The sequence below is a fragment of the Castor canadensis genome, chromosome 4 (genome assembly GCF_047511655.1).
Source record: "Castor canadensis chromosome 4, mCasCan1.hap1v2, whole genome shotgun sequence".
In the NCBI taxonomy this organism is placed as follows: domain Eukaryota; kingdom Metazoa; phylum Chordata; class Mammalia; order Rodentia; family Castoridae; genus Castor; species Castor canadensis.
Window position 1 is genome coordinate 107,070,240 of NC_133389.1, and position 15,788 is coordinate 107,086,027.

At 42.3% G+C, this 15,788-nt stretch overlaps 1 protein-coding gene across 7 annotated transcripts in view; it reads right to left on the reverse strand.

Moving 5' to 3' along the window:
* The window catches only part of Cacnb4 (calcium voltage-gated channel auxiliary subunit beta 4), a 257,548-nt gene that overhangs the window by 41,961 nt on the left and 199,799 nt on the right, over nt 1–15,788 (reverse strand). For all 7 annotated transcript variants that reach the window (XM_074070785.1, XM_074070786.1, XM_074070789.1 and 4 more), the window contains 2 exons: nt 8,434–8,553; nt 6,112–6,234 (listed from right to left, as the gene is read on the reverse strand). In XM_074070785.1, coding sequence (XP_073926886.1) covers nt 6,112–6,234; nt 8,434–8,553 — 243 coding nt within the window. The remainder of the gene's footprint in view (nt 1–6,111; nt 6,235–8,433; nt 8,554–15,788) is intronic.

Here is a 15,788-nt window from a genome sequence, read left to right on the forward strand (position 1 = left end):
TGCTACTTTATGGTGAATATTTTAGGCTCACAGACTTTCACCTTCTGCAGAGTTTTTTCTGTCAAGGTCCAGATCATAGTATTTTAGGCTTTTCAGGCAATAAGTTCAGGCAATAAGATCTTTATGCCCAACTATTCGAATCTAGTTACTTGCTAGTGTGCAAATAACTACAGCCAAAGACAAACAAATGAGCATGGTTGTGTTTCAATAAAACTTTTCCTTACAAAGAGAAGGGGCCAGACAGAACCTGTGGGTTGTCATTTGCCAGCCCTTACTAAAATTAGGACCTAACTTTGGATTCCATTTGTCCTTGTCAAGAAGCTCTAACCAATTCTTAAGGAATGGGTTTTATCATGTAACATTTGTATCAATGAAGGTATATGGAACTGAAAGACAAGACAGAAATATCTAAGATGAAATACATTCAATACTCTGATATCTGTGAAAAACTTTCAGGTAAAATTGCTATTTGTAGTCTATACTTTTTCAAATATAGTTTTGTAAATTAAGGTCCACCTTACTATTTGAAGAAAAAGAAGCCTACTCTTTTACAAGATCTGAACATACTATGTATTTATATGCAGAATTTTGGAAATAACCTACAAATGGCCTGAACTACAAGCGCTCCGAAATATCCACTTAAATAGAGTTTCATGACATGTAAACTTGAGACACAGGTGCACACAAAGGTTTCACCCAATGTGGGATGAGACTCTGCCAACGTGGCCTTATTTGATGGGTCAGCAGAACTGCATTTGTAATTACTGACTTGCTGAATCCTAGGGCAGAAAGCAATGTGATCCAAGCAACCTGTCTTAGGGGAAGGTTTCCATGAGGTCGTTTCTACAAAATAGATAGTAATCCTACTGTAATCCTTAAGAGATGATTATAAAAACTTCCTTTATTATCTTCATTAGTGTTGAGCAAAAGAACACTTATGTATAAATGTATGTATCTTCATATATACATATACTTCAAAATATAGTAACTATATGTAGGACATTTTGCTTAGCTTAGAGGAAAGTAGGATTTACTTGTCTCTGATACTGACAGCTTGTGAAGGAAGAATGGATGGTTTCATTGAACCACTGCAGCATGAGATTCTGAGTAACTTTGAGTAATTCTGAGTAAGTCTCACACTCAAAAGAAAATGATATGGTGGGATTTGGCCTTTGTACTGCACACAGATCCTACACAGTCATGCACAGCATGAAGAATGACACTGCACTGAAAGGAATGTGAGCTGATCTGACAGAAAATCTTGAACAATCTAAATCTTAGTTTTTGCCCATTTTCCCATCTCTCTCTCTCTCTCTCTCTCTCTCTCTCTCTCTCTCTCTCTCTCTCTCTCTCCCTCTCTCTCCCTCTCTCTCTCTCTTTCTGCAATACTGGGGTTTGAATTCAGAACTTCACACTTGCTGGGCAGGCAATCTACTGTTTAAACCACACCGATGGCCCCCATTTTCCCTTTAATTTCAGGATAACATACCTGAAATAACAGGCCTGTTTATTTTGTAATTAAGAAAAGGCAAGTGGACCCTTTAAGAATCTTTGGTGCACAGGTCTGGAATTTAAATTTTACTGTGGTGGGGACAAAACAGTCCATGAGTCATAGTTTCCTAGGGCTTAAGTTACTTCCTGAAATTAAGTTAGCCCTCTGGAATACTAATTTGTTAAATGGTACCCAAGTGGCCTTCAAAGGGTTTCCTAAAATGGTCAATGCAACTTCCGCAAATGGTTTAACTTGGTTCTAGGAAGCAGCTAAAGTACAATGAAAGTTTGACTCAAGGTGAGTGAAAGTTCTTTGAGCTACTTAGGAGAAAGTCGATATGTAAATTCAAGAGCTTAATTCCATCATCATTTGGACAAGCATAGCTGTAGTTTTTCTCTGCCTTCAAGCTTCTGATTACTGAGAAAGTACTTAGAACGGTGCATAAGAGACGACCTTCCAGGTGATGGATGAGAGAAAAGGCCCAAACTTGATTATAGAAATGTGTTCATTTGTGTTGTTGATATTCTGGGAGTTTCTGCCAGCTTTCTGGAAAGGTCACTTTAGTAGTGATCCAATCTTTTCCATTTTGATTTCCCTAAAAGGATTAGCACTTTCCCTTTCTGAAGTTTTTCTTATCTGATCTTCCAAGATCTGAAAACAAGTGTCTCTGATCTATATAAGTTCGCCAGCTCAATACCATACCTCAAACAGCCAGATGGAAGCAAGTCCCTGATCAACAAGCACACAGATTCACAAGCTGTCAATAAGAAAAGTCAGAATATTGATAGAGGACTTGCAAGGCTCCAAACACAAAGCAATGATAAGGAGTTAGAAACATTAATTATCCTGATTTTAACAGTACACATGTATTGAAATATCATACTCTACCTCATCAATGTGTACAATTATTGTTAATCAAAAACTTTTAAAAAAAGTTTGAGAAGAGAAATGCTAACTACCCTGATTTACATATTGTATACATATCAAATGACCACACTGTACCAATTAATTATGTCCAATTAAAATAATGATTAATAAAAAGAGAATACTGATATAAGGAAGAAGGCAGGGAAGCAATAGACTATAGCAAGGTTGGAACCCTTGGGTGAGTGAGCGTGTACATAACATGGGAGAACTTCTTACTTTGGAAACAATGGGTGTTAGTCACTAATAAATGTGGCTTGGTCATTTTTGATAGAAAGGGTGAGTCGTAACCAACCATTCAGATGCTGGGCACATGTTTCAGATCAAGGATCCTTGTCTTCTAGGCAGATATAGATATCCTTACCCCTTCTTCTTCCCTCCCTTCCCCCCATGGAGGAAGTAGAAGCCACCAAGTGAATGCTTCCTCAGCATTAACATGGTTCTCAGCTGTCTGCTCTTGACTCAACTTTTCCCTTAATGCCACAAGGAGTAAGCATTCCCCTTTCAAGGTCAGTCCCTCCACTCGGGATCTGGATCTCCTTACTTTCTGCCTACTTAAAAACTTTACCCATCTGCCCATTTCTCCTTCTCATCCATTTCTGCCCCCCTCAGTTGTTAACATCAACATGATGGAAGTGCATGCCTCCAATCTCAGCACTTGGGAGGTTGAAGCAGGAGGGTTGGGAGGTTGAAGCAGGAGGGTTGGGACTTCAAGCCTGGGCTTCAGATCCTTTCTCCAAAAGGAGGGTGGGGGAGCATGGTGATTCATAACTGTAATCCCAGCTACTTGGGAGGTGGGGATCAGGAGGATCATGGCCTGAGGCCAGTTTGGGCAAAAAAGTTAGTGAGACCCCCATCACCACCACCAAGCTGGGAGTTGCGGCATGTGCTTCTGTAGTCCCAGCTATGCTGCGGCATAGGTGCAGGAAGGAAGGAGGATCACAGTCCAAGGCTGGCCCTGAGCAAACACAAGACCCTATCCAAAAACTAACTAAAGCAATAAAGGGCTGGTGGAGTGACTCAAGTGGTACAAGCATCATGTTCCCAGTGTGCATCAGGCCCTGAGTTCAAACCCCAGTACTGCCAAACCAACAACAAAAACCCCCAAACCAACAACAAAAACCCCCAAACCAAAATGAACATGTGCAGGCGCTTTAGCAGTTCCCACCTTGAAAAAACCTCTTTTGACTTCATACCACCTTAGTCTACTGGCTGCATGTCAGCCTTGTGGAGAGTGCTGTCTATCACGCTAACTAATTTCCTACTACCCCTGGCTTCATCTCCACAATCCACAGACAACAGTCCTACTGGGCTTCGTGCTGCTGATCTGGGCTGCAGGATGCAGGGTTTCAAAGACAGTGCTTTTCCGTCTTGATTATATATTTACCAGGCATGGCTCATTTTGGCCTGGGGTGGGGATGGTAAATGTAGGTGTCCTTGTGACATTAAGTGATGTGTTTATGTTGGTCACTTTCTTTAGGTACCTCCACACTCAAGTTTCCCTTTCCTGTTCTTCCTTCATGCTCTCTTTTCTCTAAGATTCTACTTCTAACCCCTCCTTCCTAGCACAGCAAGATCAAGTGGGAACATCTTCCAATGCATGCCCTCAGTCCTGTGCAAAAACTCTGTAGAACAAGTTGTTCAAAGGCGGCAGCACTTTCTTCCTCACTCAGCCTGTACCCTGTGCCCAGGCTCTGGATGTTGCCTCCTGCCCTCTTCTCCAGCCTCTCACTTGATTAGCTGTCTGTTTTCCCTCCAATATATTTTACTAGGGTCAACATTTCACTATGGAAAATGGGCTTAAGCCTTTCCCATCCTAAAAAGCAAAAAATGTGTATCAGATTTGAAAAGCACTTGTTCAGGGCTGCGGATATAGTTCAATGGTAGAGTGCTCACCTCACATGTGCAAGACCCTGAGTTCAATCCCCAGCACTGCAAAAATGAATGAATGAATGAATGAATAAATAAATAATAAATGCACTTCTTCACCCTATAGTTTCTTCCCCTGGTCAAAACCCATTGTTCTTTTTAATTCAAAGCACTTAGATGAGATCAGGCACACTCAGGGTGGTGTGGTCATCGACAACTCAAAGCACTTAGAAAGAGCACACCAATTCCTCTCCTCTGGCCTCCAGATGATGTGGGTGAGGGCCTTTCAAGGATCTTCATGGGGAGGTTCACAGTGCCTCAGACATAGTGTGACCTGAAGCAAATTGATCACTATGCTGTCACCCCTGCAACAAATCTGCTTCCTTCTCCACCTTCTCTGTTTTGATAGCTGATACCTGAGGCCGAGTCTCCTTTCTATCATTCCAAACAAGTTAGAAAAAGCTGCTGCTGCTCCACCTTTCTTTCTCCCTCACTTTCCCCACTGACCCCATCCACATGAAATCTCCAAATCTTGTTTATTTGCCCCTTGACTCTCTCCAAGCTGCTCCCCTTCTTCATTTCTCTCTGGCCTCTAGGGTGTCCAAACAGCCCTGTGCAATGCTCACTTGCCCATCAGAGTCTAACACACAAGGCTGGTCACATCTGTGCTTGATTGCAGATTCTTTCCCCAGCCTACTTTCTGGTGATAAAGAGAGGCTTCTTGCCATGGGTCAAGAGGTCCTTTTTAAATCTGGCCCTTGCCTCTCTGACCTGGTCCCTGCTCTGTATTTCTTCTACCCCTGCCCTCCAGCTACACTGCATAGCTTACTATTGTTCCTTCCACCAGATGCTGCTCCCCACCCTAGCCTGGACTCCCCACCTCTCACACACACACCCAGCTTCGTCACCCCTGGAGAGCTTCCTGGTCCCCTAATCTTCATCCTTCCTCACTACATGGCCCTTCCTCCTCTTTCTTGGGACTTCCACAATATGCATCCAATTATTCTATAATAGAATTTGTCATCCCATACAGAAACTATGTATATGTGTTCCTCCCACCAGACTCAGAGTTCCCTGTCCAAGGAACTGTGATCCTTGTTTCTGATCCTCCATTGCCCAGCACAAGGTCTGACATAAACCAGAATTTCAATGTACATGGCTGAATAAATGTAAGTTTTTGATGTTACTAGTCAATCTTTCTAGATTCTGGGCTTCAAGTTCTTATACTGTTCAACCCCTTAAGCTCTCTGTTTTCTCAGAATCCTCTGCCCTTTTTTAGCTTTAACTCTCTCTTTGAATGATTATGTAATCTACTGTTGGTTCCAAGATCACAGTTCACAGGACTATAGCCAGTGTCTATAATTATAACATCCTTTGCAAATGGTCCTTCCTGGGAACAAACTCTTGTTTCTCTAAGCTGGATCTATAGAGCTATGGCTCTGTAGCTACACAAGGTGATTAAAAGGTGAGCCGAGGGTATAGCTTTGTGGCAGAGTGCTTGCCAAGCATGTGTAAGGTCCTGAGTTTGATTCCCAACAATGGAAAAAAAAAAAAAAAGGTAAGTAGCAGGGCACAGATCTGCCCTAAATCTGTCCTACAATTTCAAAGGTGGACCATGATCCAAAGTTGCAATTGTGTGCTAATGTAGGCAATGATCTCAGGCTTTTAAATCTTGGTGAGAATGAATGCATGTGGAAGACCCAGAAAATTAAATAGGCACCACACTGGCAGCTCCTCAGATCTCCTCTCCAATTGGTTTGGTTCACAGCTGATCCCCAGCTTTGGCTTCTCGGCAGGATAAGGGATGCAGTATGGCCTACATTTACCTCTTTAATGTGTAGAAAGTCCTTGGCATCAAAAGAGATGGCAGTGCTCGGAACAGGCACATCTTCATCCAGGGCACCACAGTAGCTCACATTCGTCTTCACAGCAAATGCTACAGGTTTGGACTAGAGATAGAACCGCGAATAAGGAGTAAGGGAGGGAGGAAGAAAGAGCACTCTTCCTGTTGAAATGTATTATAAGATGACTAATGGTACCAGGCAGTAAGGGAAGTTACTTTCCAAAGAAGGATCAGCTGGGTTTTACATTACCAGACCATATCCAGAACTCTGCAGAAATGACTCTGAAATGACTGAGGCCCATCAGCCCATCAGCCCAGCCATCTTCTGTCTCCTGTGGTACCTTCCACCATCTTGAATGAAGAATGGTCCCCTAAAGTACTGGGAGGGATGGATGGACTGCTTTCTTGTCTACTCATAAAAGTTATTTATTTGAAATGGTAACAGATACCCTCCCACTTTGGGATATCGAAAAGGTGTACTAGGTGCTAAGAAAAAGTTGGGGGGGGGTGGGTAAAAGTATTTTAAAAATAGCCTCAGACCTGAAAAACCTATAAAATTCTATGCAGTAGAATACCTTGCCCTGCCAGGGGAGAGAAGGGCCAGTCTCAGTTAAAGCTGATGGGCTGGGTTCTTCATGCATCATTTTTTTCTTTTAGAGACAGGGTCTCACTATGTAGTCCAGGCTGCCCTTGAACTAGAGATCCTCCTGCCTCAGCCTCCTGAGTACTAAGATTACAGCTGTGAACCACCACACCTAGCTTCATGCATTATCTTCTCCCTAGTTCACAAAAACTGGCCTGGAAACTCTTTTTATGCAAATTCCTCTGAGCAAAGCGTTCTGAACAGGTGCGGCATTCTAGGGCTAAGCAGGCCACCAGCCTAAGCTAATGGTGTTAACACCAACATCTGCACAGTGGGCACAAAACATACTCTGCAAGAAAATTTCAGATAAGAATTGGCCACATATGAGACGCAAGGTTCCTGAAATTCTGGGGTGCATTGTTACTGCTTTGTTACTTGTCCTGGGAATATGGCTGGGGAGCAACAGTGGAGGGTCTGAACAGTGGAGGGCCCACACAGAGGAGGACCTATGTTGGAATCTCCCTGCTGAAAACCCCCTTCCATCTACAGACAGATGCCATTGATGTTGAAGCAGAGGCACCTCATTTACCTGCCTTATTCTCCTCTCACCATTTAAAAAAAATTTTATTGTAAAACTATAAAAGGGAGGCATTCACTTTATTTGGGCTTGAGTTTTTCTTCTAAAATTTAGAGCCTGGATCCACATACCATAGGAGTCTGTTAGGGGCTGGAGGAGTGGCTCAAGTGGTAATAGTGCCTGCCTAGCAAGCATGAGGCTCTGAGTTCAAATCCCAGTACCAAAAAAAAAGATAAAGATAAAGAAAAACCACAGGAGTCTGTTGCAGAGGGTAAGAGAAGAGGTTGGCCATAACCCTTGTCTCACATGTTGTTATTGTGCAAAATATTTCATTCTACAAAGGGGTCTCTGCTTTAAAAAAAAAAAAGGTTAGAAAGACATCAGATAGGAGATCTCTAGTGACTCTTTTGGTTTTAAAATTCACAACCTGCTCCTTGCTGTTTCCTGGGTCCCCAGGGAGAGGGATATCTGAAGATCTATTTGGGGAATGACCTTTAACACTCATCTTTGCTGTACTTGCCTGAGTTGTTCAAAGTTCTGAACTTAGACAGGTGTGGTGGTGCACACCTGTTGACTCAGTTACTCAGGAGATTGAGGGAGAAAGATCATTTGAGCCCATGAGTTTTAAGAACAGCCTGGGTAACCTAGCGAGACTCCTTCTCAAACAAACAAGCAAACAAACAAAAACAATAACAAAGTTCTGAACTTCATACTGAACTTGATGTAAGATATTGAAACCCAGAAATAGAAGAGTAGAGGAACCAATGGGGAGACCCACAGAGCAAAGTACATATGTGACCTGTAATAAAGGCTATGTAATGGACAGAGAGAGTCAAGAACAAGGGGCACGAGCTGGTACCGCAGAAGGCTCTCTGCCAAGATTGACACTGCTAAGTTGGAAGACAACCAATAATTCACCACCAAACCATACATAAAAGGTTGAAGGTTTTCAGGAAATGGGCTCCTGAGGATGCTACTAACCTCTCTTAGGGGTGAATGGACCAGAGAGCTCTGTAATCTGGAGCACTATCAGGACGATCAAGAAATGAGTATCTCAGAGAAAAGTGAGGCAGGGGAAGGGCAGCTGACAGCTGAGCTGGTCAGCAACATGCCAGTTGTGAATCAAAGAAGAGGAAGAAAGTCACCTTTGCTCTCTCAAGCTGAATAGCTGCTTGCTGTTCTCTCTCCTGCCGGATTGCTTCCCGGTCCTCCTCCAAAGAGACATCGGAGTCAGACGGCCTGCTTGTATAGGAATCTGCTGAACCCTGGGAAAAGAACGCAGAATAGCTTAAGTGAGGTGATGGGAAGCTTCTTAAATTGTCACAGCCATAACAGTACCCTGGGGTGAGCTCCTGTTACTTGCATAGAATTTGATGCGCACGCTTGGTGCCTTATTGCAGGGATAAATTTAGATGGCAGAATATAGTTAAGCGTCTGAGTTATTTCGAAGGTAGCAATGTGATGAAGGAAAATATTTTGACTAGATTAAGTGCTAGGAAGTAAACTGCAAGGAAAATGATATGATATTTAGCCCTAATTCTTGTTTAGTGCTATCTTTATATTAAGCCCATACTCATTGGTGGAACTTATGTTTGTTTTTGAACATACCATATTGCTAAAGGAAAAGGAGACTCAACCTATTACTAGAGCTAAATTGTACCTCTATCATGGGTTACAAATCATCAATGTGTCCAAGATCTCAACACAAAGCAGCATCCTACATTAATACAACCATTTTCCAGTTTCAAGGTCAATACTACTGAATTCTTTCACTATTAAAAGTTTGACCATTGTCCTACAGCAGCCCATATGTAGTCAATAGGACACTGAGCAGAAAAACACCTTGAGGATAAAAAACAGGGATGTTCACAATTGAAATCCATATCCAGAAAGGCTGTTTAACCATCACTGAACTCCAACCTGACTGATGTGGCCAAGGGACTGGGGTGCCCAGTGTCACTTGGTGCTAATGCCATTAGGACAGATGAAAAACAGAGCATTGAGTTAAAAACTTACCCCCCAAAAGGTAAATCACCCTGGAGGCTTGCCTTCTGGTTGCTAAAGGAATATCATCCTTACAATTTCCTTATTGCTAGTATTAGAAGTTGGTATTTGCATAGAGGATGACATTTACACAGTAGAGGTACTGATGGCACTGGTGTGGTTGGCACATTTCATAAATTATACTCAGGCATTTTTGGAAAGCATAGATCTAGCCACATAGTAGAGAACTGCTACCTATTGGAAAAAAGAGGAAAAGCACTCTAAGAAATGGCAAACAAACAAAAAGAAATGGTTGACTGTTGAAACTGGCCCTTTGGAAGTTTTTCTGAATTTAGAGACAGTTACTGTGAATTTGCTGCCTTTCAGGCAGCCTTGCCTTTCTGCAAAGGGGTGGTCTTTCCCACCATAGGAAAATTCCAGCACAGATTTTCCTGGCATCTGAGGACAATAACCAAGCCCTGGTTAGGGGTTTGGTCAGAGGGTCCAGGCAAGCTCTGGTCCTACATTCTGCCTAGACAATGCACTTCCAAAACCTTTATGTGCATTGTGGCTCACTCTGGGTCAATCTGCTGCTCTGTGAAAGACGACTAAATGGAGGGAACCACAATGGACAGCTAACATTCATCAGATGCTCACTGCTGCACTGGCACAGAAATAGACCCTTGGCAGATCTCATCATGCTGAATCCTTGCAGCAGTGGGGTAACTGTGATTTAAACTTGGTTAGTTCAACACTAGTGCTGGCAGCCCACACTGAGTTGCATTTAATATTAAAATGCTTAGCCCAGGGTCTGGAATAGTAGGCTCAAAATAATCCTTCTTAGCTCCGTTTCCTAGTGCTGATGTTTCTACATTGATTTGAAAAAGGAATTAATAGATACTACGCATGTTCAACTCAGTTATACATGAACAATAGTCCATTGCAAAAAAATTTTTTTGGTGGTACTGGGATTTGAATTCAGAGTCTCAAGTTTGCTAGGTAAGTGCTCTACCACTTGAGCCATGACCTCTGAGCCCGCCCATACTGAAATGTAGCCTTTTTCTTACTGTTTTTACTGCACAGAACACATGCTATAAATTTAATAATTTTTGCAATGGGTCCAAATCCACCTACATAATGTAGCACTTTTGAAAGTGCCCTTTACAGAGGAAAGACATTTGTTAACCAAATTGTAATTCAATTCCTCTGTGCAAATCTACTGGGGGAAAAAATCTGAACCTACAAAAGGGATAAATACAGGACGACTTTCATAGATGTGTGCGTTGCCAAAAAGAGAGCTACTCTGAAATCCTTCAAAACAGAGAGTTCTTGTGCTCATGCCTATAATTGGTAGGCAGAGATCAGGAGGATCACTGTTGAAGGTCAGCCCAAGAAAAAGTTAGCAAGACCCCATCTCACCAACAGTTGAGTATGGTCAGAGAGAGAGAGAGAGAGAGAGAGAGAGAGAGAGAGAGAGAGTGTTGTATGTATATGTGTATATACAGTTATTTAAAAAGCTATAAGAGAATGCATCTTAGCCAGGTGTTATTGTACACACTTGTAGTCCCAGCTACTTGGGAAGCTGAGGCAGAAGAGTTACTTGAGCCCAGGAGTTACAAGCCACCCTGGGCAACATAGCAAAACCCCTGTCTCAAAAAATAAATAAGTAAATAAGTAAATAAAGCATCCTAGTGAACATCAAAAGAAAGAACCATGTATCTTTCCATTCACATAACAGCCAGACTTGTTTTATTAGTGTTCAATATTGAAAAATATTGTGGCCTCACACTTTTCATGAGTCTTGAGTACAAAATACTGGCAGAAACATTGGAAAATTAGTCTCCTGGGAGAAGGAAAGTGACATCTACTGAAACAACAGAAGGGTCTCTCATTCCCAGAGGCGGTACATGACATGGGTAGATGAACAGCCATGGGTTCTGGAGTCAGATGCTGCTAGGTTTCTGCTGCCACCAGTCCTTCTTGGCTGTTGCTCTGAGGCCAGTTATCTTAACCTTCTGAGGCCCAGTTTCCTTCCTTTGCAGATTGGGACAATAATGAAGCCATTACAGTTTCCTGGTGTTTGATTCAAGATAGAACAGCATTTTTTTTTTTAACCATCATGGGGAAAATCCAGAAAATTTGAGTAATTCATCTTTGATTCCCTATTAAAGGTTTGGCAGCGTGTCAATATTCAACTTCATTTTTCCCAGAGTTCTAGGATATGCATCTTCTTTTTTAAAAAAAATGAAAGACAGCTCAGTGAGATATAGTTTATACAGCATAAGATTCACACAATTTAAGTGTACAATTCGATGATTTTAAATAAATTTACAGAGGGCAATTTTAGCCACACTCTAATATTAGAAACCCGATTTCCATATTCAGTCACCCTCATTTCCATCGCTAGACTTACTTATCTTGTCCTTTTAAAACTGAAACAAACCTTCTCTTTTTGAGCAATTTTAGAATGTAGACATAAAATTAAACAGAGCAAGAAGAAGGAAGGGTATACAAACGTTTGATTTCAAAATTCAATGACACTGAAACAGAATCTTGCTGTCGTTGGAACTGGTGGCCTTTGTAGTCCAACATCCTGGGTCTCCACTAGCTAGCTCAGCCGTCCATCCATGGGACACGGACAAGCCACCAGGTGCTGTGGAGCCACCACACACTAGACTTTTCCAAGACTCCTTCCTCATGTGCAAAACAGGAGTGAAACCCTGGCTCGGGGTTGTTTTGGGGAATGAAGAAGATAACATATGAACATCAGTGTACTAGCACAACGCTGGCACACACTAAGCCAGTGCTGTCCAGCAGAACTTTCTGCAATGATGGAAATATTCTGCTGTGGACACTGTCCACTTATGGTAGTCACAAGCCACAAGTGATGATGGGACACTTGAAATGTGACTAGAGAGACTGATACATTACTGAATTTTTAATCTAATTATTAAAGTTTTAAAATTTTATTTCCTGTTAATTAATTTAATTATAAACATCCACATGTAGATGGTGGCTACCATGCTGGGCTGTGCAGTAGGAGGCATTCAAAATGTCAGTGTCCTTTCTGGATCAGACAAGGGAAGAGTGACCTTGGTATAAATTTAATACATTAATAGCTGCATTTCGTGGACTAAGTGCATACAGAATGTCCAAAGACACAGAACACTCCCAATGGATTTGAGCCTGTCACTCCAAGTCTACATTTTTCCACACTGCAGAAGGAACACAGCCCAGATTTCCCAGGGTCGGTGGGTGATTCGCTCACTTACAAGACTGTCCTTTGCTTAAGAGTAACCTTCATATTTATAAGCTGTTCTCTCCCTTTCTTGCAGATACCTTTTCTTCTCCTTCAGGTCTATACAAAGCATGTCCAGAGCTCTTTGCTAGGGTACTCAGTCTACAGGGTCCCAGCCATGCCTCCAAGTACAAAGGCCTGAGCAGTGCTTGCACACGGGACCTTGAGTTTGTGGAAAGAAAAACATACCTATGCAGAGCACGGTGGCTCACACCTGCAATCCTAGCTACTTGGGAGGCTAAAAGCAGGGAGACCTGGTTCAGCGATAGCCTAGACAAAAGGTAAGAGAATTCTGGTCTGATGCTAGCCTAGGCAAAAACAACAAGACTCTATCTGAAAACGACCGATAGCAAAAAGGGCTGAAGGTATGACTCAAGTAGTGGAGCACTTGCCCAGCAATCATGAGGCCCTGAGTTCAAACCACAGTACCAAGACACACTGACTCCCATCACAATCTATCTATTCTTTGTTCCATGATTTTATGTTCTTCTTGGGTGGGTGATTAATTGATCAAGGCTCTGCTCAATTGTGATGTTAACTGTTACTCACCCCACCCTCACACAATGTGGTTTTGTTTTTGTTTTAATTGTGGTTTTCTACACGGTAATCCAGAGCACTGGGTAATGTGGACATTCCTAGGATCTTGGCAGAGGGAGAAACTGTTGATGTTGTTGCTCAGAGATGACAAGTTAACCTTTCTCTAAGGTTCCTGTGTAGATTCTTGTAAATAGGAGGTCTTCAAAAATATTGGTTGGATGAGTAAGACAAGTTGTGTTTACCACAGCCATACTTACTGGATCAAAGACCTAAGTTCAAGTCCAGCCATTGCTCGGATGATGCTTTCTTGTTGGCTTCAAAGAACCTTCCTGGTAGCAAGGGAGTGTGCTCAGTGCTCGTCAGTTCAGAGGAGAGGGGGGGAGAATGGTGTTCTTTCATCCCTCACTGTGTGTGACTCACTAACCAGGAAGTAGGTTCTGATTACCCCCACAGCTCAGGCCAGGTGTCTCTTCGTGCTACTTAAAGAGCCCATTACGCAGAACACAAATGTGCAGCGATTTTTTTTTAACATTCCCTACAAAATCTGATGCACTAAAATGTCAAATATATTAGTTGCCTCAGTAAAACAAAGCAGCATTCTATAACGTTTTTTAAACATTCACCATTTGCCACAATCTTACTCATTTGGAATAATGGATGCAGGCAAAGAAATGCTAGTCTGACACCCCAGAAAGTGAACTGCAGGCTGCTCTTTTTTTTCTTTTCTTATGGTGCTAGGGATGGAACCCAGGGCTTCCACATGTTAGGCAAGTGCTCTACCACTGGGCTACATCTCAGGCCTTGTTTTTTTGAGACAGGGTGTTGAAATGTAGACTGGGCTGGCTTCAAACTCAGTCCTCCTGCCTCAGCCTCTTAAGTGCTGGGATTATAGATGTGCACCACCACATTCCAAATGTGTACAGAGATTTTCAGAAGATATTTCTAAATTTACACAATATCTCTAGACGATACGGTTTTGGTTTGTGGACTTTTTTGAGCTTCTAACTTAATGATAGAGTTTCCCCTCAGCATCTGAGATATTGGTATATGATTTTAAGTTACCTTTGAGAGTTTTCTTTTTACATGATAACCCCTCCAACTACATTTACATTGCTTATTTACAAATTGTTTCTTCTAATTAGATTATAATTATATTTAAACATATATTATAATAAAAAGCAAGCACAAGCTTGTCTGAGTTTTTTCATAAATGGAATGCATAGTTCTATTATGGCAGTTTTGCATAATTTGTTTAAAAGAAAATATTTTAATTTAGAAAAGTTGTTCAAACTAGTTTGGCAATTACTATAATTGCCCTTATTTCAAACAGGTGTTTCTTTCAATTGCCAATTTGAGGTGACCTATTACTGGAGGTTAACAGCAGAAGAGTTTTAACTGACCCCACAAGTCAGGGATTCTGATGACAGAAAGACCTAGACTGAGATGGAAAGGAATCTGTGCCATCAAAGGCTCTCTGGCACTTCTGAGAAGGGAGGGTTTAAGATGAGGGCCACCAGCAGGTTTGTAAGTTCCATCAATGGGGCTGGTGGTGGCTGAAGGGCAGATTCCTTTTCCATTGGGCTGGACCATGTGGTTCAGCATGATACACCTAAGGCAAGAACAAAACACAATGATTACTTTCTATGGATGCCATTTGGCCTAAACTGCTTTGATATTCAGAGCATACTGTGTGTGCGTGTCAGAAATGCTGCATCAGTAAGAGAAACAGAGATTGAAACAGGCCACCAACATTTTTTGCATTCATCAAGAACTTTGTTGCCTCTGTATGTAGTGGTTCACACCTGTAATCCTAGCTATGAGGGAGGCCAAGATCAGGAGGATCTGAGTTCAAGGCCAGTCCCAGCTAACAATTCTGGATACCTCATCTCAACCAATATTGGGGCACAGTGGTGCACACCTATCAATCCCAGCAACTGCAAGAAGCCTAAATTAGGAGGATTATGGTCCAGGCTTACAGGACAAAAAGTGAGTCCCTGTCTCCAAAATAAGCAGAGCAAAAAAGGCTGAAGGCGTGGTTCAAGTGGTAGAGCATTTGCCTAGCAAGTGCGAAGCCCTGAGTTCAAGCCCCAGTACTGCCCACCCCCCAAAGGACTTTATTGCAACAGTCAAGAGGATGAGCTCAAGAAGCTCACTCTCCCAGAAAACCTGACCACCATTTGGGAGAAGGTGCCTCACATCACAAAGCTTACTATTTACAGCCCCAGAATAGTATCTCAGGACACTAAGCAGCCATACTGGGAACCAGTCCTGCCTGGTCAAAACCTAGTGGCAGCTTCTGATCAATCCACGTGACAAAGGTGAGGACCCGCTGCTCCACGTGGCTAATCCCAGTGCCGGCACCTGAAGGCATAAGCCCCAGCACAAGTCTTTACTCCAGGGAGGCTTCTGCACTGATTGAGTTCTAGCAGAGACATTCACAAAGAAAGACAGGTTTGTTCTGGCAGTCCTGATGAGCTGTGTGTGCACGAACAACTAAGTTTCTTGTGAGTATGGCCTTCTGGAAAAGCGAGTGACTGCAAGGTGCTTCCTTCTCATCTTTCCCCAGAATTCACAGAGTGGCCACAAAACACTGCTTTTACATGACAGTCTATTTTCTTGAGAGTCAGGGTAGAGCTATAACAGTAGTATGTATGTTTACCTGAAAAGTAGCTTCAGGCAATC